Source organism: Dromiciops gliroides, chromosome 5 (genome assembly GCF_019393635.1).
Source record: "Dromiciops gliroides isolate mDroGli1 chromosome 5, mDroGli1.pri, whole genome shotgun sequence".
NCBI lineage: Eukaryota > Metazoa > Chordata > Mammalia > Microbiotheria > Microbiotheriidae > Dromiciops > Dromiciops gliroides.
In genome coordinates, this window is record NC_057865.1 from 88,101,416 (window position 1) to 88,129,061 (window position 27,646).

The 27,646-nt window shown below is 37.1% G+C and overlaps 1 protein-coding gene and 1 pseudogene across 3 annotated transcripts in view; one reads left to right on the forward strand and one right to left on the reverse strand.

The window, feature by feature from the left end:
- The window catches only part of PAXIP1 (PAX interacting protein 1), a 91,755-nt gene extending 70,399 nt beyond the window's left edge, over positions 1–21,356 (forward strand). For all 3 annotated transcript variants that reach the window (XM_043966044.1, XM_043966046.1, XM_043966045.1), the window contains 6 exons: positions 1,266–1,434; positions 14,486–14,586; positions 16,061–16,195; positions 16,291–16,366; positions 16,452–16,512; positions 20,911–21,356. In XM_043966044.1, the coding sequence (XP_043821979.1) occupies positions 1,266–1,434; positions 14,486–14,586; positions 16,061–16,195; positions 16,291–16,366; positions 16,452–16,512; positions 20,911–20,926 (558 nt within the window). In that variant the 3' untranslated portion in view covers positions 20,927–21,356. The remainder of the gene's footprint in view (positions 1–1,265; positions 1,435–14,485; positions 14,587–16,060; positions 16,196–16,290; positions 16,367–16,451; positions 16,513–20,910) is intronic.
- On the reverse strand, positions 19,540–19,638 carry LOC122730203 (annotated as a pseudogene).
- Positions 21,357–27,646: the final 6,290 nt, after the last annotated feature.

Consider the following 27,646-nt stretch of genomic DNA (forward strand, 5'->3'; position numbering starts at 1 on the left):
CAGTAATATATAGAAACAGCAATTCTTCGTGTTCTTGCTTTTGTCTGATTTGGGTTAACTATATAACATTTTACTGAATATATTTTGTCAAAAGGGAATATAGTATTGAAATAGTCTACTTAATAATACATTATTATTTAAGCCTGAAGTATTTACTCTCTTATTACTAGAAAAATTTGGGCCAGATAAGTAATCTACTTCCAGAATTTTAGAGGCATATTGCTATTTTCAGATCACTGGAATTCCATTGAATAAATTACTATTCTTTTCTCTACTATGTCTTAGTGACTATACCTTTTCATCATCTATAAATATACTCAGATACTAGCCTTCTCAATAAGGTCTAGCCAGTTTTTAAACTACTATTTAAATAAAATATTTAGAAACATACTTTGAAACTTAAGAGTGAATCAGTCTTTTCCCCCCAGTAAAATTATATTAAACCAGTGTGACATATACTATTTTCCTATTTTCTTTCCTAATGCTGAATTTTAAAAACATTTTAAACAGTGTACTTTGAAGCACAGTTTAATTTTGTGACATCTTAATAACTATAGTCTTCATGAGTCAAATTTTTTTTAATTTCATGTTCATGTTTTTTCAGTCAATTTTCATGTCATCATTCTTGAAGAGAAGTTAGCTTTTTAGTATTCATTAATAGCATCAAAAATACCCTTTTGTATTTTATTTTTTCTTATACGTAAGAGGAGTTCCAGGTCAAATAACCTAGAAATCTTTCTTACCATGAAATGGACAGTGCCATTCAAATCATTAATATTAATCACAGATAAAATCATCTAAATGTTTTATTGAAGTTATGATTGTGTATAAAACCTAATGTAAAAGTTCAATTATATATACATATATATGACATATATGTATATTTAAAATCTCACTTCACTTAGAATTAAGTGACTTTAGAAGTATATATTGTTAACTTTTTCATTATTTTACCTTTTCCCCCTGTGGTATTTTTATTCTGCCTGCCGTATTGTTTTTGCCACGGCTGTGAATTATTTCATACATTTGTTGTAGTCTTTGTAATGCTTTGACTCCAGTTGAATGGAATACTGCTCTAAAATGAAAGGTTAAAAAAAATAGGAAGTTACCTAATTTTATTAGGTATGTAAACAATACTATATCATAGTCTTTTTAAAAATAAATATGTCTTGAGATTAGTTCATCTGTTTTACACCCCATTGATAACGTCTTTATACATTTTAACTATTTAATTTCTGATCTTACTATGTTTGTACAACTTTTAGAAACTCTATATTCTTGGGGGTGAGGTAGCTGAGTCTGCACAGAAATGCACACATCTTATTGCCAGCAAAGTGACCCGCACTGTAAAGTTCCTGACAGCAATTTCTGTAGTAAAGCATATAGTAACTCCAGAATGGTTAGAAGAATGTTTCAAATGCCAGAAATTTGTTGGTAAGTAAAAGCACCAGTAACATTTTTTAAAATGCCAAATGCAAAAGTTTAATTAAACCATTGGGAGTTGATTTGTTCCAAAGTGTTCTAAATGTAATTATTGTATAGTCACAAGCATTAAGCTTTTACAATTGTGAATAATTTGTATGAATTAATTATAATTTTATGATATTTCAAGCTTTGGCAACTCTGGCGCCTATTGCTATTTTAAGATAAATGCAATCTGGTTTATGTCCTTTTTCTGCACTAAATAGAAGCATCACATTAGCAGTGAAAGTTTGGGAAGTGTCTCAGGCAAGACACACACACACACACACACATACACACACACACACACACACACACACACACACCTCTTTGTTTTACTAGAATTGATTTATTCCATTTTCATCCCAACAAACATCTGATTTGTTCTTTGATCATTTAATAATCATCAGTTAACACATGGATTTTATGTCTCAGAATTCCATTTCTTTACATTTTCTGATGGAAAAATGAAGGGTCAGGTAATTTGAACAGTATTAGGAAAGAAAAATTACTTATATACTATTGCTTTATTTTTTTGTTAATAACATACTTGGTTATAGATTCTTCAGTAAGAGACTAAGGTAAACTGACAGACCACTCTTTTATTCACTTGTAGTCTAGCTATAAAGAAATATATAATTACCAATAGAATGTAATCTTTAACAAAGGAATGACTTAGATTCTCCTTTAGGTAGGGTAGGCTTACAATAAATATAGTAGAGAGAATGGCCATTAACTTTCATGGTGCCTAAACATTGTAGAGTATTGTGAGTGAAGCCATGGAACTTGTTAATCAGTCACTAAGCATTTAGTAATTGCCTACTATGTGCCACACACTATACTAGGTGCTAGGAATTAAAAAAACAAACCCCAAAATGCAACAGTTCTGGCCTTGAATGAGCTCACATTTTTATCACAGGAGACATATACAAATATATATAGAATAAATACACAACAAATGCAAAGTAGTTTAGGAGGGAAAGGTACCAGCAGCTGGAGGGTGAGGGGAAAAGAGTCAAGAAAGACAATGTAGAAGCTGGAGCTGAGTTTTTTTTTTCTTCTTTTTTACTGCTCTCTCCCCCAATCTGCCCTTCCCTCCTTCCCCTCTTCTTCCCCCCCACCCCCATCTCCCTCCCCTCCCTCAAGGCAAAAGTATATTACTATATCTACTTGAGTATGTATGTTATTCCCTCTTTGAGCCAATTCTGATGATAGTAAGGTTCACTCACTCCCCCACTCCTTCCCCCTCTTCCCCTCCCCTCTATACGCTTTTTTCTTGTTTCTTTCATGTGAACTACCTCTCCCCAGACCATCTCTCCCCTTCCTCTTCCCCCAGTCTATTCCTTCTACACCTTAACCCTAATTTAAAGATGTCATCATGGATTACCTAGGTGGCACAATGGACAAAGCACCAGCCCTGGACCCAGGAGGCCCCAAACCCAAATCTGGTCCCAGACACAAGGCACCCCACCCTGTTTGCCTCACAAAGAACAAAACATAAATGCTTTACAGATATCATCCCTTCATATTCAGTTCAGACCTGTGTCTTCTGTGAATTCCTTATTGAGAAAGTTCTTATGAGTTTGAAGTATTATCTTCCCATGTAGGAAAGTAAATAGTTTGATCTTCTAATATCCCTCATGAAGTCTTTTTCCTGTTTACCTTTTTATGCTTCTTGTATTTGAAAGTCAAATTTTCTATTCAGTTCAGGTCTTTTCATCACAAATGCTTGAAAGGCCTCTTTTTCATTGAAGTCCCACTTTTTCCTCTGAAAGAGTATACTCGGTTTTGCTGGATCCATGATTCTTAGCTGTAGTCCTAGTTCCTTTGCCCTCTGGAATATATTCCATGCCCTCTGGTCCTTTAATGTAAATGCTGCTAGATCCTGTTTTAGCCTTATTGGAGCTCCACAGTATTTGAATTCCTTTTTTCTAGCTGCTTGCAGTTTTTGCTCCTTGACCTGGGAGCTCTGGTATTTGACTATGATATCCCTGGAGGTTTTCCTTTTGGGATCTCTTTTAGGAGGTGATCGGTGGATTCTTTCAGTTTCTATTTTGCCTTCTGCTTCCAGAATATCAGGGCAATTTTCCCTGACAGTCTCTTGGAGGATGGTTTCTAAGCTCTTATTTTGGTCATGGTTTTCAGGTAGTCCAGTGATTTTCAAATTCTCTCTCCTGGATCTGTTTTCCAGGTCAGCTGTTTTTCCAAAGATATATTTCATATTATCCTCTAATTTTTTATCCAGTTGGATTTGCTTTACTCTGTCTTGATTTCTCATAAACTCACTAGCTTCCATTTGTTCAATCCTAATTCTTAGGCAATTATTTTCTTGAGAGAGCTTTTCTCTTTCTTTTCCCATTTGGCTTTTCAAACTATTGACTTTTTTCTCATGACTTTCCTACATTGCTCTCATTTCTCTTTCCATTGTTTCCTCCATCTCTCTAAATCTTCCTTCTATCTCTCCTACTTTCTCTTTAAAGTCCTTTTTGATAGCTTCCATGGCCTGAGAGCAATTCATATTTTTCTTGGAAGTTTTGAATGTCGGAGCTTTGACCCTGTTATTATCTTCTTCTGAGGGTGTATGGTGGTCTACCTTTCCCCCAAAGAAACTTTTGATGGTCTTCTGCTTTCTCTGCTTACTCATCTTGGCCAGCTATTTCTTGGCTTTAACTCCTTCTTAAAGTGTTGTGCTGCTTCCAGGATACACTGTTCAAGCTACAGCATGGCCCAGGGGGTGATTGGGCTGCTTCTTAGCCAGCCTGGCCTGTGAGTAACCAGGGCTGCTTTCTCTTTTACCCGGAAACAGAAGTCTGATTGAACTTTGATTCTCTATGGTCGGAAGCTTGGTGTGCCTGTGCCCCTCCCCCACTGGGCCGCCACCATGCGATTCAGCCCACTGGCCCAGAACCAGGGCGCTTTACCCCAACTCCAGTAGAGACTGCCTCCACTTCACCCTGGCCTATCGCTGAACCCCCTCACCAGTCCGTGATCAGAGCCTCAGAAGCTGCTGGTGCTGAAGACTGCTGGGTGCTGGAAGCTCTGTCTGTTCCTGGCTAGGTCTGGACTGCACGCTCAGTTGTTCAGCCTGATCAGTAGGTCATCACAATTCCCCTCCTTTGCTGAAAAACAGTCTCACTCTGTTCTTATGTGCATTAGGCTGCTCTGTTTTTTGGTTTTTTTTTTTTTAAACCACATTATTTGGGAGCGAGTTGATGGGTTTATCTGGAGCTTGTAGGATTCATAGCCCCTCCTCCGCCATCTTGGCTCCGCCCCCCTGGAGCTGAGTCTTGAAGGAAGTAAGGAATTCTGAAGTTGATATGAGAAGAGGTAGATCCAAGCCTTTGGGGAAAACCACTGTTAAGACAGATAGATACAAGATAGTATCATACATGTTGTTTTTTGTCCGTCATTCTTTTTTGTTTTTGTTTTTCGGTGAGGCAATTGGGGTTAAATGACTTGCTCAGGGCCACACAGCTAGTAAGTGTCAAGAGTCTGAGGCCGGATTTGAACTTGGGTCCTCCTGACTCCAGGTCCAGTGCTTTATCCACTGTGCTACCTAACTGCCCCTGTCCATCATTCTTGAAGAGGACCATGATAGATGTCATGACTTGTAATGAATTGGACTTAAGTGAGGAACATTTGTGCAAAGTCACCAGCCTCACTCTGTCCTCCAGAGCCATTTGGGTCCAGTGGCAAGATATACATCAGGATGACTGGAGATGGCCCCAGATGCTTGAGGCAGTTAGGGTTAAGTGATTTGCCCAGGGTCACACAGCTAATAAGTGGCAAGTGTCTGAAGCCAGGTTTGTGCTCACGTCTTCTGGACTCCAGGTCCAAGTGTTCTATCTATTGTACCACCCAGCTGCCCATCATGCATGAAAAATAGTAAGAAGACCAATTTGTTTGATCTTCAGAGTTAAAAAGGGAGCAGTGTAACTTAGAAAAGGTAGGCAGGGGCCAGGTTGTGAGGGGCTTTAAAAATAAACTAGAGTACGTGTATTTACCTACAGGGAGCCCTAGAGTTTATTGAATAGGAGTGTAACATGGTCAGACTTATGCTTAAGGAAAATCACATTAATAGCTGTGTAGAGGATGGATTGGAATGGTAGAGATTTGAGGCAGGGAGAGCAATGATGAGGCCCAAGTAATAGGTGATGGCTTTGGGAGTAGAGCAAATGGGACAGATGTGGGGGCAGAAATGGCAAGATTTGGAAACAATGGCTATATGGTGGTGAATTGACATTGAAGAATTGAGGAAAGCCATGATTGGAAAGTTAGTGGTGCCCTCAGCAGAAAGAGAGAAATTTAGAAACGTGGGTTTTTGGGGAAAGATAATTAATTTTGTCTAGGACATACCAAGTTGGAGATGTTTGGGGATATTGTTTGAAGATGGGAAGGCACAGAACTCAGGACAAGAGATGAGCTGGATTGGGAATAATTTTTTTTAAAGTGAATGAATGCATGCTTGAATGTATGAATAAAAGCATTTATTAAGCATTTGCAGTTCCATTTACCAAGCACTTGAGATCCTAGTAAACCATGGGGACTGACAGGACCATGAGAAAGGAGTTTAGAGAGAGTGCAGAAGACAGCCTTGGCATATGCCCCTAGTTAGGGGGTGATATAATGAATGCTTAGACCGGCAAAGTGAAATGCACTTACTGACTTGGGGGTGGGGAGTGGGGCAATGAGGGTTGAGTCACTTGCCCAGGGTCACACAGCTAGTGTCAAGGTCTGAGGCCAGATTTGAACTCAGGTCCTCTTTACTACAGGGCTGGTGCTCTATCCACTGTGCTACCTAGCTGCGCCCGCATTTACTGATTATTACCTCTATATGTGTTGGCATGAAAATAGAAGTACAAGGAAGATCCTGTGTATTGCAAGTAAAGATTGGTCCTGGTGGAAGAAATCTGATAAATTAAGATCCACTGTGAGGGAAATAAGTTTTCTAGCTTGAAGCATAGAATCAGTACTGGTACTGATAGTTTAGTTTTGATGCATTCTAATTTATGTTGCAGATTGTGGACTGTGCTCTGTAATGATTGGGAAAGTGATTTATAATCCGGGGTCTTGGGGAAGAGACAAGGGGCAGGCAGTAATACTTGCCAGAATAGTCAAACTGACGTTGCCATCTTAATCACCATTTCCCCTTCAACCCTGATGGAGGTAGTCTAGGATCCTGAGTCCAGGAGCCTTAATAATATCAGTGTCCCCCAAATCATCAGAGCTCCTTCCAGCCCAGACCCTAAAGCCATTTACCAAGAATAGGGTGAAACTATGGAAAAGTGATCCACAGTCCTCATCACTGACAGCAATAACTGCTCATGAACCTGTTACCAACAGAGAGTCAAGCACAAGAACCTTGGAGTGGCAGCAGACCACTGGTCTTACTTCTATAACAGCCCTTGAATGAGCCATCCCCATCAATTGCTGCCGAAAGGAGAGGCAGGACAACCTAGTCAAAGCAACCAAGCACCTTGGAGAGAGAGAGACAGGAGTGAGCACATGCCAGGCAAATCAGACCCTACCCCTGCCTTGAGTACTGTCTCCCCTCGGAGTCTGATGGCAGCCTAGGACTCTGAACCCCAAGAGTCTTGGGAATGACAGTGCTCCAATTTAGCGCCTCCAGCCATTATCCTGAAACAACCTCTTTGGAGATTCAGCCTGGTAGCTGCTTGTGCAGGTACGACAGCCACAGCTCTTACAGACCCAGAAAAGAAAGTTCTTGTCACCGGGCTTTGGCAGCATCAGATGGTTCAGCATCCAAAACTGATGTGGTTTTATCAGTGGAAATGACATTAAAGAAGGCACATTACTGTCTGTTCTGTGCCACTGTGCTCCCAAGGACAGTGGTACCTTTACTTTTAACTTGGAGCTCCAACCTTCCTGTATATATTATATTCCCCATTAGAATGTGAACTCCTTGAGAGTAGGAACTGTTTTACTTTTCCCTTTGTGTATCAGCATTTAGCACAGTGCTTTTTGCACATAGCAGGGACTTAATAAATTCTTTATTCATTCATTTAAATGCGTTGAGCCCACCTAACTATTTAAGAAATTCAATTTCTCCTTACAGAACTTACTAGGAAAGATAGTAGTAGTAAAGATAATGTTACTACTGTAGCAGTTGGTAACCCTTTTGAAGTACTTTACAAAGAGGGGAATTCCAATAGTGATAAACTTTGTTTCTTTCCCTGTTCTGCTTGGCACCAAAGTCCATGTGTGCTATTGAAATCATATCCTCTGCCATCTTTGTCATATGAGCTATTAAAGAGGACACCATGAACTATTGGAAAGAGCAGTGAAAATCTGGATCCAAGCCTCCCTTTTGTATTTCACTAGTAGGATGACTATAGATGCATGTCAGCCTCTTGGCTATGAAATGAAGGAGTTGGATTCATTGTGACCTCAGATTTTTTTTAGTACTTGAATTCTCTGAACATTTATGATCCTAGTATGTATTCTAAGTATTTGGCCAATAGTGAAAACTAATCTTTACTATTCTACCCATACTTTAATTTGAAGTCAGCACCATTAGATAGTTTAAGAATACAGTGCATAGCCATGGATTAAAATAAAGTCAGCTATTTTTGGTGGGGAGGACAGGTTGAGAGAATCTGGTAATTTATGATGAATTGAGGTAGAGAGAATTTTTATTTGTCTTCATATGCAAACACAAGGATAGTCCCTCTCCATGATTCAGTCTGTTACAGGTACTGTCAGTTCCATCTATGCAGCATACTTTAAATACATCCTGTCCTCTCTTTTTATGGCCAGTACTTGAGGGCTGGGCTGTTCTCATTACTAGCCACTTGTACAATAGCTTTCTAACTGGTATTGTTGCTTCTGTGCTTTCTATAATGCCATCCCTCTTTTATATTGTTGGCATATGTAGATCTGTTCATTTTTTTCCTCCGTTTAAAAATCTTAAGTAACCTCCTGAGTAAATAATACACAAAATCCTCTTTAACTTGGCATAGTTATGCCTTCCAACCTTATCTCAAATTATTATCTTCCATGCCCTCTGGATTTCAGCCAAACTGTATAGCAGTGAAAAATATTCCAAATTATCTTCCCCACCACCCTGCTATTTGCTCTTTTCCCCCCCAGTATTTTATTTTTCCCCAAATACATGTAAAAACAACTTTCAACATTCATTTAAAAAATTGAGTTCCAAATTCTCTCCCTCTCTTCCCACCCCCCTCATTGAGAAAGGTAAGCAAATTTTGTATAGGTTATACATGTGTAACATGCAAGACATTTCCATATTAGTCATGTTGTTAAAGAAAACACAGAACAAAATAAAATTACAAGAAAGTTTAAAAAATATGCTTCAATTGGTATTCAGACTCCATCAGTTTTTTTCTCTGGGGAGGGATAACCCATAACTCTTTCAGAGTTGTGTTGGATAGTTGTATTGCTGAGAGTAGCTAAATCATGCACAAGTAAGTCTTTCCCAGTTCTTCTGTGAGCATTTATTTAGTGCATCATTTCTTACAGCATGATAGCATTCCATCACAATAGATATGCCACAGCTTGTTTAGCTATTCCCCAGTTGATGACTATCACCTCAATTTCGAATTCTTTGCCACTAGAAAATTGCTGCAATATTTGGACATAGTTCCAAATTGCTCAAATGATTGAATCAGTTCACAATTCTGCCAACAGTATCTCAATTTTCCCACATCCCCTCCAACATTTGTCATTTTCCTTTTCTGTCCTATTAGTCAATCTAATAGATGTGAAGTAGTACCATAGAATTGTTTTAATTTGTATTTCTCCAATAGTGATTTAGAACATTTTTTCATATAGCTATAGATAGCTTTGATTACTTCATCTGAAAACTGATTTCATATTTTTTGATCATTTGTCAATTGGGGAATGGCTTTTATTTTTATAAATTTTGACTCTTTTCTTTATACATTTGATAGATGAGGCCTCTATCAGAGAAACTTAATGCCATTTACTCTTGGTTTTTTGTTTTGTTTTAGTTTTTTGGTGAGGCAAATGGGGTTAAGTGACTTGCCCAGGGTCACACAGCTAGTAAGTGTCAAGTGTCTGAGGTCGGATTTGAACTCAGGTACTCCTGAATCCAGGGCCAGTGCTTTATGCACTGCGCCGCCTAGCTGCCCCCTGCCATTTACTATTAATCCACTTCTGTCTATGTGAATTCCAGAATTCTTTTATCTAATTGTGATCTTTTATCAATCCATTTTTCCATATTCCTTAAGACCCCAACCCTGTTTGCCATCTTCAACTTTACCTCCATTCTCTCCACCCTTCAATTCTGTCCTTAGCCATTTCCCTTCTACTGGCTACTGTTCTTGTTTCCTTATGTCAACCCTTCAACTTTCCACTATTCTCTATTCTCAAATTCCATAATGCTTTGTCCTGTCAATGATTTCTTGCCAAAGCCCAGTACCCTCAACATTTTTACATTTGCTTCTATTCACGTGTTCCTGAATAGAGCTCGAGAAAACATGAAATTGTGCTGATTTGGTCCATTACAAATTTATGTTTTTTGAACCCTTACTGCAGGGCAATCTTTATTGCTGCAGAGGCAGCTGGGTGGTGTAGTGGACAGAGCATTGGACCTAGAATCAGGAAGATCTGAGTTCAAATCTTGTCTCAGACGTTAGCCAGAAGACCCTGAGCAAGTCCCTTTAACCACTATTTGTCTCAATTTCCTCACCTGTAAAAAGAGGATGATAGCATCCTACTTGTAGGGTTGTTGCCTGGCATGTAATAGGTGCTTAATAAATACTTTCCCCCCTTCCTTTATATTCCTCTCTTCTCCCTACGTTGTCCCACTTAAAAACAGCTATTCTGAACCTTGTTTCTCTTTTAGGCTCCTATGGAACCCCTTTTAGCTGAAGATTTTTACTTTACCTAAAAAAAAGAATGCCATTCACTGTGAATTCCATCTTCTCCCCTTGTCATCTTATATCATTCAGGCCTTTATCACCATTGTTTCATTTATTTTGATTTCATTTGAAGAGGTAGTCCTCCTTATCAAGGTCAGCCCTTCTTTTACATGCACCTTTGATTCCATCCCCTGTCAGATTCTCTAGCAGTTAACCCCACTATCATCCCATCTCTTTCTGATCTTCAGTCTCTTCCTATCTACTGGCTCATTGCTTGTTGCCTATAAACATATCCTTGTTTCCTCCATCCTTAAAAAAACTCACTTGACCTGAACATCCAACCTAGCAGTTATCCTCTATCTCTTGTCCCCATAATGCCTAATCTGCTTGAGAAAACCATCTCTATTTGGTGCCTTCACTTCTAAACCTCCTTCATTCTGGCTTCTAACCTCAGTTTACTCCCTGCAAAGTTAGCAGCAATCTCATAGGCAGCTAGATGGTGCTGTGGATAGAGCACTTGACCTGAAGTGAGGAGGATGTGAATTAAGACTCAGTCTCAGATGTGAGTGATGTGATTTTGAGCCAGTCCCTTAACCTCTGCCTAATACTAGTACCTCCCTCCCCAGATTGTTCTGAGCATCGAATGTGATGATAATTGTAAAGTGATTAGCATAGGTTTTAGCTATCGTTGTTGTTACTGCTGGTTGCCAAATGCAGTGCCGATCCTCCTTGACCTTTTCAGCATTTGATCATGTTAATCACCTCCTTCAGAATATGGTTTCCCCTTTAGGTGGTCATGACTCTACTTTCCTGGTTCTCCTCTGTATCTCAGGTGCGTTGTTGGTTCTTCATCTGGGTTATACTCACTAATATGTCTGTCTCCTAACGCCCTCCTCTTTTTTTTTTTTTTTAACGCTGTATTACTTGGCTGTCCCATCAGTTCCCAAGAGTTCAGTGATCATCTCTTGCAAATGATTCCCAAATATATGTATTCAGCTTTGGCCTGTCTCCTGGGTTCCAGTGCTACATCAGCCTTTTAGGTATTTTATTGTTTATAGGCATCTCAAATTTAAAACAACTACCTTTCTCCTAGACTCTCCCCTCACCCTTGTACCACTGGACACCATCATCCTCTCAGTCACCCTCACCCACGATTTAGGGTTCACTCAAACTCACTCCATATAACCAATTTGTGCCCAGCCTTATCATTTCTGGCTTCATAACATCTCATATATGTCCTCTTTTCACTTATAGCAATCACCCTTATCACCTCTGAAGTAGACTATTGCAGTTGCCTTCAAATTTGTCTTCCTGCCTTATAGCTGCCAGCTCTGACATTGCAATCTCTTCACAACGTGGCTTCTTCCTAACTTGCCAGTATTCTTGTACTTGGTTTCCATCCACATCCAAAACATCGTCTTACTTGCTGTTCCTCAGACTTGACACTGTTTTCTGCCTCCTTGCTTTTATACTGGTTGTCTAGTATCCCTGGAATTGTCTTCCTCTTTACCTCTATTCTTAGTTCTCTGGCTTCCTTCAGAACGGGGCTAAAAGCTGATCTACTTAAGGATTACTTGCCTGGTCCACAGAACTGCCATTGTCTCCCACCAACATGGTGTTTATCTTATAACCTGGTTATGTACCTGCTAATTATGGGAGCCCCTTGAGGGTGGGAACTGCTTTTGCCATTCTTTGCATCTCCACACAGTACCAGGCACATAGATAATTTCGGAAACTGTCCTGGGCAAATAAGCCCATAATAAATGCTCATTGACTTGTTTTATGTTGTTTTATACTTCCCTGCTGTTCCCTAGGACTGGAATGCTTTCCATTCTTTCATTCTTCATTGGTTGAATTTCTGCTGATACCTTAAAACCTAATTTAGTTACCACATCTTCCCATTAAAATGTCCCTAAATTCTTCCATTTGATGATAACCTTCATCCTTGACCTCAAGTGGCACCTTTTTTGGGGGGGGGTGTAATTCACCAATGTACTTCTGTTGTATGTTATAGTGATTTCTTTTTTTATATAATGAATTATATTGACATATGGTAGTTATCTGTCTCCTACTAGGCTGGAAGGTTATTGAGGGCAAGGTGTTTTGGTTTTTTTGGTGAGGCAGTTGGGGTTAAGTGACTTGCCTAAGGTCACACAGCTAGTAAGTGTTAAGTGTCTGAGGCTGGCTTTGAACTCAGGTCCTCCTGACTCCAGGGCCAGTGCTCTATCCACTGCGCCACCTAGCTGCCCCAGGTCTTTTTTATTGAAACATTGTATATCTCTCCTAGCACATAGCATAGCCATATGCACATAGTAGGCACTCACACATATTTGCTGTTATTGTATAAATATGTGCATATATATGGATATAAACACAAAGGCATTTGTGTGTATAGGTTTCAAGTCTTTAAAATTCCTACACCTCTTTGTTAGTAATTATTTTTAATTCCTTTTGAATAAAATTATATTTAAAAGGTAATTATCTAGTACAGCCTTTCTATTCTGTAGAATATTAAATTGAAGCTCAGAGAGTTGAAGTAGGTAGCAGAAGGTATTCTCACTTGTAGTGAGGAGGATCTGAGTTTTAATCATTACTTCAGATGCTCACTAACTTTCAGCCTTAGTTTCTTCTTCTGCAAAATGGGGATAGTAAATATATAGCACCAACATTACAGGATTACTGTCAGAATCAAATGAGATATTTGTGTGTGTGTATTGTTCATATATGTGTATATATATATAAATTAATTATTGTTGTTGTTATTAAAATGACTTGCCCAAGCCATAGTTTCAGAAATGACATTCTAAAAACAGGCTCATTAAGAGAGGATTTTATTCTATGAAGTTTGTTGATGTTTTGCTATTACTAAATCATGAAAGTAGTAATGGAGGGGTTAGGAACCATAGGAAAAAACTTAACATGTAAAATTTGACAACCCAACTTTATAGGTACCGGAGGTAAAAGCAGTGGGGTCTGTAACACTCTCAAGTGCAGGGCAAACTTGATTAAAATATAATTGGGAAATATTTAACAAAAAAAAATAATAATACAGTAAAACACAGATAACACTTTACAACAAGTCATGTAGCCCACAGGGGTCCTTCTATTCAGATTAGTGATCCCCATTTTTATTTTAAGTGTGAGACTACTGACTGAAATCCACAGGGAATTTAATTTGGAATAGTATTAGTGCACAGGGCATTGAATTTGGAATCACAAAACTTTTGGGCTTTTTAATCCCAGTTATGCCACTTAGGTCCATTGACCTTGGGCAAGTAAATTAACTTTTCATTGTCTTTATCTATGTAATGAGGAGTTGTGGAGTTGATGTTCAGTAGAAAGTCTCAGCTCCAAATCTTTTGATGATGGGGTCTTTTCCTAGATTTCAGTGCTTGTGAAAGAAAAAATCTAAAATTTAAATTTGAATCTAAAGTAATATTTCTTAGATAGTCAAGTTATAGTTGAGCTATATGCAACTTTTGCATGCATATAAACATCCCTACACACATACGCATTCTCCCACTCCCCCTCCTTTTGCTGCTTCTTCTCCCTCTCAACATCATTAGGGAACTTATAGGGAAAACAAACACCCTTTTTTTTCTAGTATTCTTTATGTAAGAGCTGATTGGAAATCACTCTTGTAGTTGGAAATGATCGCTGCTTTTTATACATGTTCAAGATCAAGGGCCATCACCACATAAGCCAATTATTTAGAACTATATATTTTCTGAAATGAAATTTTCAAATAAGCATTTGACACAACAGACAAAAATAGCAAATTGAAACTCTTGTTAATAATGTAATTTAATTGGCAGCTTATCTTTCCCTAGTTTAGTTATTCTAGATAGAGAATTTCTAAACCGGCTGCAAATTCTGCCACCAACTATAGTTATGTGGACTTGAATACGTATCTGTATATTTGGTTTTCTTTCTGTTCTAATTCTAGTCTGGGGGAAAAAGGAGATAGCAGGAGTGTTTGGGGAGATTAAAGTTGGTGTGCCTGCCTCTGTCTCCTGTTGGGAGTTAGGTGGGCAGTGTGGTTGGGGTAAGGAGGGGTTAAGGCTTTCCCTGGGTCTTCACTCACTTCCTCATGAGGAATGAGAGGGCTATGGGTGGATTTCATGAAGTACATTTCATCGTGTTTGTTGCCTTGTTTCTAGATGAACAGAACTTCATGCTCCGAGATGCTGAAGCCGAGGTGCTCTTTTGTTTCAGTTTAGAGGAGTCTTTAAAGAGAGCACATGTCACACCACTTTTCAAGGTAGGCAAAGGGATTGTTAAGAAATGGAGATGGTTTCTTGACCTGCTTCATTCCTCAAGTGAGGCTTGATTGAAACTCCTGCCATTGAAAAATGTGATCGAAGCAACAATCCACATATAATAAAATCTGCTCATTAAAAGAAATTCTAGGGTCAGCTAGGTGGCGCAGTGGATAGAGCATTAGCTCTGGATTCAGAAGGACCTGAGTTCAAATCCAGCCTTAGACACTTAACACTTACTAGCTGTGTGACCCTGGGTAAGTCACTTAACCCTCATTGCCTCACCAAAAAAAAAAAAAAAGGAAAGAAATTCTAGTAAGCCAGTCATGCTTTCAGGTCAATGGTATGATCTCATTTTCAAAGTCAAATGCTAATGGACTTCAGTAAAGTATAGTCATTGTTTGTAATACTTGGCATTTCTATGGTTTGAAAGAATTGATATTTTAAATGAATAGAAAGAGCAATGTTATACCTTTTGATTGGTGCACATTTGAGGAAAATTTAGAGCTCATTTTGGATTTAACTCAATATAAGATTTGGACAGTTAACTTTTTTATTTTTTAACAAATTTCCATAAGATTTTACATCTAAAACTTATTGCATAGCTACAGAAGTTCATGTGGCAGATTAGTACATAAGAAGATACAAATTGAAAACATATCTAAATAATTAATAACCAAAAAACTTTTAAATATATTCCAAAGATTAAAATGTTTATTTAGTCTTAACTTTGGTACATGGTGGTTGAAGGATCCAAAAAAAAAATTAACTAGTCAGATTAATCTTTTTATTTCTGTCTGTGACCAAAGTAGTGTTTTATTGTCAAGTGGAGATAAATATATCTAAGCTAAATAAGTATGGTCAAGTGTGTATCTATCAGCACATCTGGCATTGGGCTGTCATATTTGAGTAGGTTGTTTTGGAATGCAGTACTTATTGGGAAGTATCTCTTAAGTTGAAGTATTTATTGAGCACCTCCTGTGTACTGCTGGTAACAGTGGACAAGACAGCTTATGTTTAAATCATTAAAAATATTTCCTTTTATTTAGGAAATTCTATACCTAGTTAGTTCTTAAATTATAGTTAACATTTATATAGGTGCTATAAGGTTAGCAAAACACTTTACAAATATCTCATTTGATCCTCGCAATGACTGGAGGAGGTAGGTGCTATTATGATTGCCAATTTACAGATGAGACAGTTGAGGTAGAGGAAGAATAAGTGACTTGCCAATGATCAAACAGTATGTATCTGATGGGAGATTTGGACTTAAGTCTTTGTGACCCCCCAAGTCCAACACTATCCATTACGCTTCCTTACTTTCTCGTCAGATAGTTAACCAATGTCTTAGTGATTTGAAAGTACCTGATTTATACTGAAACAGAAACTTACTAACCTATCAGCATTGGGCTGCCTGTTGGTTTGGTTTTATTGAGTTTTCAACTAGCTTCACAAGTTTCTTTCTCTCTTTTTAAGGCAAAGTATTTTTATATCACACCTGGGATTTGTCCAAGTCTTTCCACCATGAAAGCTATTGTGGAATGTGCAGGAGGAAAAGTACTATCTAAGCAGCCATCTTTCCGTAAACTCATGGAGCATAAGCAAAATAAGGTGGATATAAGTAAAGTGATCTCTTAGACTAATTATTATAGTTTGTAAGACCCATTGTTGTATATTAGTTGGACTTACTATTTTCTCTTCCTTAGAGTTTGTCAGAAATAATTTTAATATCCTGTGAAAATGATCTTCACTTATGTCGAGAATATTTTGCAAGAGGAATAGGTATGATCAGATTGTCATTACTGCTTTTGTGTATGTCACCATATAATTATTTTTGCTTAAATGATTTTTAAAAATTATCTTTCAGATGTTCATAATGCAGAATTTGTTCTTACTGGAGTACTTACGCAGACATTGGACTATGAATCATATCCTTTTTTAAAGAGATTGTGAAATATTTGTTAAAGTAACTCCAAGAATAAGAGAACAATGAATTTTATTGCCTTTCTTGCTTTTTGTAAACTCTGTCTTTTAGTATGGTTTTATAACAGTGCTAGCAATACCTCTTCATATGTTTCTTCATGCTTTGAGTTTCAGGCCATTTTGTAGAATAAGAAAAAGTTTCCTTAGCTCCCCAAAAGATTTTCTTTAGTTAAAGCCTTTATGACTAATATAGCTCTAGAATTTACTTAGAAACAGAAGGGGTTTTTTTCTTCTCGTTTTGGTCTAGACCTATGCTATCATTTCCCTCTACCAATACAGAATGACAATCCTTCAGCAATTTATAATCTTAGATTCTTGTAGGGTACACTGAGTGATTAAGTCACCTGCCCAGGGTCACATAACCACTCTGTATAAGAAGCAAGACTACCTAGGTCTTCTTGATTTTAAGGCTGGGTCTTTATCCAGTCTGACATATTGCTTTTTTGAAGACAATTATGTAAAATTGAAAATACGTAGGGAAAATAAATATTATTACCCACTTTTTGAGTTCGTAGACATGCAGAATAGACTTTAAAAAAAATAATGACTCACATTTATGGAATGTTTTACAATACTTTATGTAGCACTATACAGAGTGTTTTCTTTATAGACATATTGTGAAGCTGGTAGTATAGTACTTTGTTTTGACTCCCAAGTCCAATGTTGCTTCATGAGCTTGGACAGATTTTGGGAGATAGTAGAGGATAGAAGGATCTTGGCATACTATGGTCCATGAACAACAACAAAAACAAGCAATGTTACTTGCATTAAATTATACTGTTTTTTTAAGGACCTTTCATTATAAAATTCTTAAATCACTCTCCAATTTAAATATTACAAACTGAATATATTTAGAGATGAATTATTATCAATGCAAAAATAACCTATTAAGTCAGCATTTTCTTTTTGTCTTTTGGTTTCTTTTATAGTGAAAATATCAAGGTTTGTAACATTCATTTTCTCTAATAAGTTGTCTCTTTATTGGTCACTGGAAGAGTTCTCCTTTAGAGTAACATAAGCTAAATTAATGTATATAGATGATCTAAAACTAATGATTCTTAGCTCCCATTGCATTCTCTACCACTCTGCCACCATCACTGAAGGAGTGGAAGGAGGCCAAATATAACTGAGGCCATTTTGCATTTTTTATTGTTTCATATATTGCCATGGCCAAAGGGTGACATAACAAATGGCCTCCCTCCTGGTGATGTGTTTATCTTTTCTTAGCTGAACTTATGCTTGGGGAAAGATGGACTGTGTTTCTTGGGTTGCACTGAAGGCCTTTCTGGCACAGTATAGCATAGGTGATCTTGGGCTTTGACAGAGCCTTTGAAAACCCAGTCACCTCCAGTGACTGTCCTATTGGAATAGGACTTAGAAGAGGTCAAACCAAAAAGGGTTAGGTTGAAGCTCTAGGTGAAGGCACTCTGAAAAATCATAATGCAACATACAGAGAGTAGTAATTCATATTTCAAAAGCATGAACCATTAGGTGCTATTGAAATGGAGCTATTTATGCTCTGGACAGTAGTTGACGCTTTTTGTGGCCCTTTAACTAAAAGACAGCAAAATTAGGTAAAATGATGTGAGAGAGTTGGGCTTGCTCTAATTATCTCCTTTTTATAGATGATGAAACTTAGATTCAGAGAGGTTAAATAATTTTTTCAGGATCTTATGGTTGAGGCTAAATTTTTATCTTCTAGATCCTATCCATGCTCTTTGTACAGTCTCACATTATGGAGAATTTATTGTTTCATTGGTCTAAAGATACAGACATTACCCTAGTGCTCCTTATCTCATAGAATCAAGGAATGAGAGGGGCTTAGACATCTCCTGAATCAGGACTTCCTTTTACCTAGAAGGGAACTAAAGGCCATACAGCTGAAGGAACTTGTACAGTCAAAAAGCAATTAAACAGTAGATTTTCCTTCCATAGTAATCACATCCTTTCTCTCTCCCTTGACCCCAGCTTCCTCTAGGCCTCATCTCCGTCCGTGCTGCCTCTTTGTTCACCCTTCTTTATTCCCTCCCTTTTTCTTTATCCTTCTCCATCCAAAAGGCATGGTCAATCGCAGAAGTTTGTATTTGGCCGTGGAAAACAAAGGTTTTACTTTCTCACCAGAGAATTTGCCTTCTTAACATCAAAGTCCAATCTAGTTTTGGGAAATAACTGATTAGCTATTTCCTTATTTTCCAGGGTCTGGCTCATTGTATCCTTTTATTAGACTACTGCAGACCAGAAACAAGACCAACTCTTTTGCCACTCTCTGTATTCTTTTTACCTACTGTTTAGAGTGAACAGTTATGGACATGTATAGCATTGTAGTAGTACTGGTAGAAGTAGTATTAGTACTATACAACAGTAGTAGGAATAATAATAAAAATAAGCAATAATAGCTAGAATTTGTTACACCTATTCTGTGTTCAGCACTGTGCTAAGCACTTTACAAATGTACTCTCATTTAATCCATATAATAACCCTGAAACATAGGTGCTATTATTATCCCATTTTGCAACTGAGGAAACTGAGACAAACAGATTAAGGAACTTGCTCAATGTCACACAACTAGTAAGTGTCTAAGGCTGGATTTGAACCCAGGCCTTCCTGGTTCCAGGCCTAACTCTCTGCTTGCCTTACTACCTAGTTGCCATTGTTCTCATTAATAAGCAACAAATCATTTGTTCAATGCTTATTGTGTGCTTGGCACTGTGGAATAACAGCCTACTCAAACATCTCATTCTGATGGAGAAGTATTTTAAGCTACATTGAATTTTAGCAAGTATAGGTATAAATGAAACTATTGCCACTTACTTGCCCGAGTGATATTAACACACAGACTAGAATTGGAATCTTATTCCTATCTTTCAGACACATAAATATAAGGCATAAGGATATGTGTTAGTTTGTCCTCTAACCATAAGAAAAGCTTACCAAGTTAACTGATTAGTTGTATTTTGCCAATAATTTTTTTTAAAAATATGGGACCCTTCATGAATTTGCATATCATCCTTGTGCAGGGGCCATGCTAATCTTCTCTGTATCACCCTTATGTGTGCTGCCAAAGCTAGCACCAATAAATTTACTAATGTAAACAAAGTATCTCCTCCTTAATGTCCATTCTGTTTTTTTCTTCTTTAACCCATTTTAACTACCTCATTAAATTAACCCACTTTTCTGCTTTCTTTATCTGAAAAGCTGTGATTACATTAGCGCATGACAGTTATTAAGAATATCTTTAGGGGCAGTTAGGTGGCATAGTGGATAAAGCACTGGCCCTGGATTCAGGAGGACCTGAGTTCAAATCCGGTCTCAGACACTTGACACTTACTAGCTGTGTGACCCTGGGCAAGTCACTTAACCCTCATTGCCCTGCAAAAAAACAAACAAAAACAAAACAAAACAAAAAAACCCCCTAAGAATATCTTTATAAGTTCTTTGACTAACTTGAAAGTAAGGCATTAAGAATATGAATTGGGTATTTTCAGAATTGTAAAATAAAAAAGAGGTTTTTTAAGCTGTTTGGTGGAAAGAGAGCTGGACTTAGATAAGGAGATAATTCAGGTGGCATACCAGTTCCATCATGTATTATTTGTGAGAGAGTGGGCAAGACGCTTAATGTTTCTGAGGATTGATTTCCTCATTTGTAAGATGGAGATAACTTGTACTACTTATCTCATGACACTCTTGTGAGAAAAGTCCTTTGTTAACATTAATATACTATTTAGAAATGAGCTAACTTATTGGTACACTCAGCTGTTTGTTAGTAATAACATTTGAATCATTTCTTTTTGGAGACTGCTCCCTAAAAATACAATTTATCAATTATTGTGGTAAGATCTTAATGTAAAATGCAATGCCATCATCTTTTAAATACTTTATTTTCATAAAGTGTAATAATTCCCCTTTTTTGCTTTTCTTCTGATACTATTCAAATGAAAACCTGTTCAGCCATTCCTTCCCCTTGCAAAAAGAAAAAATGCTATTTACAATATATCAGGTAACCTGGAGGAGTTATCTTTAATGTCCTGTGTCTCATCCAGTTGATCTTATCCTATAAGAATGGTGTAGATTATCACAGTTTGGAAAACTGACTCGAGGGTGGGGGTAGGCATCTGGTTGGGCATGTGTGATGTCAACCATTGCAGGGTGGGAGAGTAGGCAGAGGGCAATATGTGTGCTGAGCAGTCTGAAGATAAAGCTCACCAAGTGTCACAGCCTTCCTTGACACTGTATACTTCAATAACCTGTGAGTAAAACACCTAAAACTGTACTTTAAATTAGATATGTAAATTTAAGTTCATATTTTACATTATCTTCTAAGTTATTTTCCTCAACAAGCCTACATATAAATTTACTTGATGGTATCTGAAATGTGACCTTTCTTCAGAGCCCTTGGAGCACAAAATCTGGCTGTTTTAGCTATGGATAAAATTAACCAGTGCTTCCTGCAGATGCTCTTGTTTTCCAGCTGCTTTCTTTAGGTGGCAAGCCATTAAAAGCAGGAAAACAAAATACCTGCATCTTATTAAGATGTGTAATTTTATTCTGAGGAAACATAAATTATTATGTTTTGTATTATATGAATTTAAGAGCCCACATTAGGTTTTATGATTCCTTTGCCAGTTTTTAAAATGTTTTATATAACTGGTATAGAACTTCAACCAAAAGTAAAATATGGGTGTAAATAAGGGCCTTGCTATCTCTTTAAATTATGGATGTTGAAAAATTAAAATGTTTTGTACTTTGATTATTTTTATTTCTTATACTGTTTTCTTTTATATTGATAACTTGCCCAAGTTTTAAATAAATGTAATTTTAAACTTTACCTAAAATGTGATTCTGGTTTGACTATACATTTTCCTGATTGGAATTTTGAATAGAGTCTGTCTTCTCAGTTGTTGAAAACATTTTATAAAAAAGTTAAAACTTTTTCTGAAATGTTTGATATCCTAAGTAAATTTTTAAAAGGTTAGGATGTGCAGGGCAATAATATGCTATTGTAATTCAGTATGCCATTAAGTAGAAATTTAGTCTGAGTAAAATATATACAACATACTAAGGTCTTATTTATTGAGGAAAATATTCTAGAACCCTAAATATAATCCTGTAGTATCAGGCAAAACTGTTTTAATTACAAAGTAATAGGTCACGCTCCTTGTGACTTTACAATACAAATGAGATGTTCCCTAAAATTTGTGTCTATGCTGGTGCATGCCTGTAGGCTTCCTGCTGCTGGAGAAGTTGAGACTAGTGAATCCACACTAAATCAAGCACTAAAATTGTGAGTCCTTGATAGCAGAGGGAATTAGACTGTCTAAGTAGGGGCAAACCAGCCCAGGACAGAAATGGAGCACATCAGTAGTAGGACCAGGTGTGTCATGGGTTTTGCACCATTATAAATATACACAATACAAAATAAATACAGTCAATCAGCAAACATATTCTAAGCCCATACAAAGAAAAAGGGGGAATAGCCTTTGTCTTCAAAGAGCTTAAAAAATACATGCTTAGTAGCTATAAGGGATCCTTAGAAGTAAAGGTACTAGTAACTGAGGGGATGAGAAAATTTCGCCTACAAGAGGCAGAGGTGATCGAACATATTCCTGCTAGAGAGGACAACCCATTTAGAGGGGCAAAGACTGGAGATCATCCAGTGTGGCTGGACCACGGGGTGTGGAGGTGAGTGACATGTAAGAAGACTTTGAAAGACTGGGACTAGGTTATAAATCTTAAATGCCAAAGAAAGGAGTTTATATTTTATAGTAAGAGGTGATAAGTACTATGGTTTGTTCAGGTGGATCACTCACTAACCATTGAGGCTACTTTGTACTGGGCATTGTGCTAAGCACTGAAAGTACAAAGAAAGTCAGAAGACAGTACCTGTTCTTGAAGAACTCAGTCTAATGGTGGAGATAATATGCAAACAATTATGCATATACACACTATGTACAGGATAAACTGGAGATAATTCAGAGGGAAGGCACTAGAATTAAGGGGGAATATGTAGAAATTAAGAAAGGTTCCCTGTAGAGTATGGGATTTTAGATAGGATTTGAGGGAAAACAAGATGTAGAGAATTCCAGGCCTGGGGAACAGCTATTAAAAATGGCTGGAGTGGAGAGATGGAATATCTTGTTCAAGAAATAGGGAAGAGGCCAGTGTCACTAGATCTCTCAGTATGTGAAGGGATGTAAGGTATAAAAGAACACAGGAAAAGCAGTGGAGGGAGGGGAAGCAGGTTATGAAAATCCTTTGAACACCAAAGGATTTTATATTTGATCCTAAAGGTGCTAGGGAGCTACTGAAGTTTATTGAGTAGAGGGAAAGGGATGACCTGTGCTTTAGGAAGATCATTTTGGCAACTGAATTGTAGATAGACTAGAGGAAGAGGAGACTGCCAGGAAGAGCAGAAGGCTATTGCAAAAGTTCAGCCATGAGTTTATCAAAGACTGAGCCAAGATAGTGACAGGGTCAGAAGAGAAGAGTGTGATTTGAGAGAAGGCATTGATATCTAAGAGGGATCAGGAAATACTTCATATGCAGAAGATGGTTCTTGGGCTAGGTTTGGAAAAAACAAAGGGTTCTCATAGGCAGAAGTGAAGAGAGATAGGGGGATGATCAGTACACAGATGTGGAGACTGGCTTGGACAGAGTACAGGGAAAGGCGGTAATGTTTAACAAAAGTTAGAGTGGGACCAGGTTACAAAGTATATTAAAAGCCAAAAGGAAGTTTTATATTTGATCCTATGGGCAATATGCAGTTAGTTACTGGATTTCATTGAGTTGAGTGACCTGCGTTTTTTTAGGAAAATGACTAGCAACTTATGTGGAGGATAAATTGAAATGGGAAGAGATCTTAGGAAGATCATCATTTGTGCTAGAATGTCAAACTAAGCCCACTATTCCCAGAGCAAGAGGTGTGTGTGTATATCATAATTATTAATGAACCTAAACCATACAATTTAGCTAACTATCTTACAGTATATCACTCTAAAAGAGGGAAGAACTTCTATTATTTAAGTAAGTTGTATTGTGAACTTTGGGGATTTATAGTCTTGCTAATGTATATACATACATGCATGTATGTGTGTATATATGTATATGTATGCATGTATATGTGTGCATATATATGTACATATATACGGTTTCCATTTTTCTCATGAAATTTGATTTCCTTTTTCTGCTGTTATAGCATTCTACTATCCTGCAGACACAATTTTAATTTTTCAGAATTTAAAATGTGGTTTGGGTTTTGTTTTGAGAAAGGATAACATGGCACTTGGTGGCAGGAGTGTAGATTAAAATAGTTTGGGCATATGTTAATAATTTAGGTAAAGTATGATGCAAATCCACAAGACTGATGTGAACTATTAAAATGGCTATAATAGGGTATTCTCTAAGCCCCAAAAGAGTAAAGATTAGAAATGAGGTAGAGATAGATTGTGAAGATAGAACTGGAGAGCATAATAGTTCAAGGAAAAGTATGTATAGGCCATCTGTAAGTTAGATGACCTCAGTGATGATCAATAGATTAGTCATGAGAAATCACTCCTAACCTTGTGTGATAGAACACAGCACTCAGTGACAGAGCAGGGCTTCTTAAACTTTTTCTACTCTTGACCCCTTTTTACCTGAGATATTTTTTGTGCAACCCCGGGTATAATGGCATATAACATAGGTATAAATGACCTTTTACTGTTGCCAAATTTTTCATGATCTCCCACATTCAGTTATGTGGAATCTTTGGACTAAAATAAAGGTTTCTTAGATCTAAGTGACTCGACAAGCCCCTTGATCTCTCTGGACTTCAGTTGAATAGTTGATCTCTAAGTTAATCTAGATCTGGAGTCAGAGGACCTGGTTTCAAATCCCAGCTTTGCCACTTAATTTAGCACAGTGCCTGACACATAGTAAACAGTTAAATGAATGCTTGTTGATTTGAATTATGTGACACTAGGCAAAGTACTTAAGTCTTAGTTTTCTCATCTAAAATAGTGGTGGTTGGACTGAGTGATCTGAGTACTTTTCCAGTTCTAAATCTGTATCCTGTATTATTATTCTGTGACTCACAAAGCTGTCTTCCTGCATAGGAGCAGACTTGAATGTTTGTGTTTGTATCCCCAGTGCCTCACACATAGTGGGCAGTAAATGCTTATTTTTTCTTGACTGGTTGTAAACATTGTATGATTTAATGAATTAAAATGAGAAGGGAGAATTCAAATGCTAATGTGATGACATTGCCACACAACTGATTGCAAAATTAAATGTTCCACCATTTAACCTTTGGACTATGTGACAATATAACTGCCAAACTGTGAATATTTAAATCCTATAGCTACCACTCTTTTATTATAGTTACTTTCTTGAGATATATTACAACTTTTGAAAAGCTATTTTATATTACCAGATATTAATTTTTATATTACCAGAATTTCTCTTAATATTCTTTCCATCCTTTCCCCTATCCCAAATAATATCAAAGAGTGTTTTTAAGGAAGAGGAAAGTATCAAATCAGCAAAATCAATACATTGAAAAGTCAGTAAATATATGGAATATAGCACATCCATGGGCCTCTCACTTCTGTAAAAGATTAAGGTGGAGATATCTTCTCATATTTCTTCTTTAGAGCCATGTTTATTTTTTGTACCATTTGCTACTGATTGTTTTTGTGGTCGTGATTTTCATTTGCATTGTTATAGTTGTGTGTATTTTCTGGGTTCTGCTTACCTCACTCTTCATGTTGTATATATTTTTTATGTTTCTCTGCATTCATCATTTTCATTGTTTCTTACAGGACATAATTATTGCATTAAAATTCATGTACCACAATTTCTTTAGCCATTTCCCAATCAATGGGCATCTGTAAGTTAGATGACCTCAGTGATAAATCAGTAGATCCCTCCCCCCAATTCTTTACTGTTGTAAAAAGTACTGCTGTAAATATTTTGGTGTATATAAGGACCTTATTCTTATCCCTTACACCCTCTTTGGGCTGTACTCCTAGTAATGGAATCTCTGGGTCAAAAAAATGTTAGTTATTTTATTTGCATAATTCCATATTCCTTTTTAAAAGTTTGTATTGATTCATACCTCCATTCTTGTTCCTATCTTCCTATATCCCCTCTAACTGTGACTATTCTCATCTTTTGTCATTTTTGCCCATTTGCTGGTTTTAGGTGAAACCTCAGGGTTGTTGTTCGTGGTATGGAGCATTCTTTCATATGGCTGTATTTTAATAGTTAACTATTTTGACCATTTAACTATTGGGGAATGACTTTTGGCCATGTGTATGTTACTTGTCTATATAGCTTGAATACCACTCTCTTATGCAGTTATTTTCGACTAGAGATATGTCTTTTGAATAGACTAAAGTTTGAACACTGACAGTTGTGCTCTTAAGATGTTATTTTAAATGCTTGTAATACCTATGACAGTTATTCTCCCCTAACTCAGACTGAGTTACTTCTGGTGCTCATGTACAATAGATGGAATCAAATTGCTGTTGAAAATGCCTTAATTAGTACTAGAGGAATGCTATAAGTGAGGAGGAGTTTTAGAAGGTGGGGTATAATTTGGGTTTGCATGAACTATTTAAAGTGCTGTCATACCACAGAGGAGATTGAAGAAAAGTGAATATAATTATGGAAAAAATGAACCCCCTGGGTAAATGGAACTATAATGCATCTGTTTCATCATTGCTGGAGACAGGGTGTTTATTTAGCCAACATACTAGTATGACTGATTTGATTAACCTTTCAATTAGAGTAAAAAAAAGAGGCTGCCAAGAAACAGTCCTTAAAGATCTCCAGGAGCTGTCGAGAACCAACTGGCCTGCACAGATGTTAGGCACTGATTAGGTAACTAGGAGAGGTTTGGATGTGAAATTCCAAGATTGAAGATTTCTGGTAGGAGTGTGTGTGTTTTTTTAAAAATTGAGGTCCTTATGAAAAAAGTGATGCCATTATTTTTCACTTAGTCCTGCTGTTCTCATCAAAGTATAGGATATATTTAAAGAACAAACAGCTGTGTATAGCTAATGTGGTTGCAATAATTTATCTTAAAATATCTAATGTTTGCAGTATTAACTAGTATTTTTGCCATCAACTAGACTGTTAACCTTAGAGAATCAGAGTTTCTTCTCTGCCACATTGTATAGAACTTGAAAGCCAATGAGTTGAAAGTGTCAGTTTCAAACATGTGAATCAAAAGAAAATATGTGAGCACAAAGGATGTGCATTGTTGTTAATGACATGCTGGGAAAGAGTTTTTGAAAAGAAGCTTATCACTGTTGGATCATATATTTAATCAGCCATTGAGTAAACATTTAAATTCCTACTATGTTCCAGGCAGTGTGTTAGGCACTAGAAATACAAAGACAAAACCAAAATAAGTCTGATTTAAGGAACACATCATAGGTACATATGAATAAATGCCAAGTAAATACAAGATGATTTGGATGGTTGGGAGAGGCATTATTAACAACTTGGGGCAGGGAACAAGGATCAGGAAAATCTTTGTGTAGATGAAGCTTAGACAGAGGTAAGGAGCGAGTTCATTACAGAAATGAGCAGTCTTTTCAGAGATTGTAATCTGTGCAGTCTTACAATATGTATGGAGAATGGAGATGAAAAATAGCATGTGAAGAAGTCTAGTTTGGTTGGATCATGATGTGTCTGAAGGGGAGCAACATGTAATGAGTCTGGAAAAGTAGGCTGGAAATAAATGGGAATCCTAGAGGCAGAAAACTTGAATTCGAATCATAGCTCTGGTTATTTAGCTGTGTGACCTGAGCTAAGTCCTTTAACTTTTGTCTTGGCAATATGTTTTAATGGCCATATTCCCTTTTGTTGTTGTTGTTGTGGGTTTTTTTTTTGGGGGGGTCCTTTTGTTTTAATGTCTTGATTTTTAATAATTGATTTGCCTACTTTTGCTCTGTTTTTAACAGTGCTGAGATCTTTGGTAAATTCAGTCTTTTTTCCTTATAGTCCTGTATCTCTCACTTTATGATTCCTTCCTCTTTGGTGGTAGATTTCATGCAGGCTAGACCTCAAAGATGTCTTAACCTACTCCCACATTGG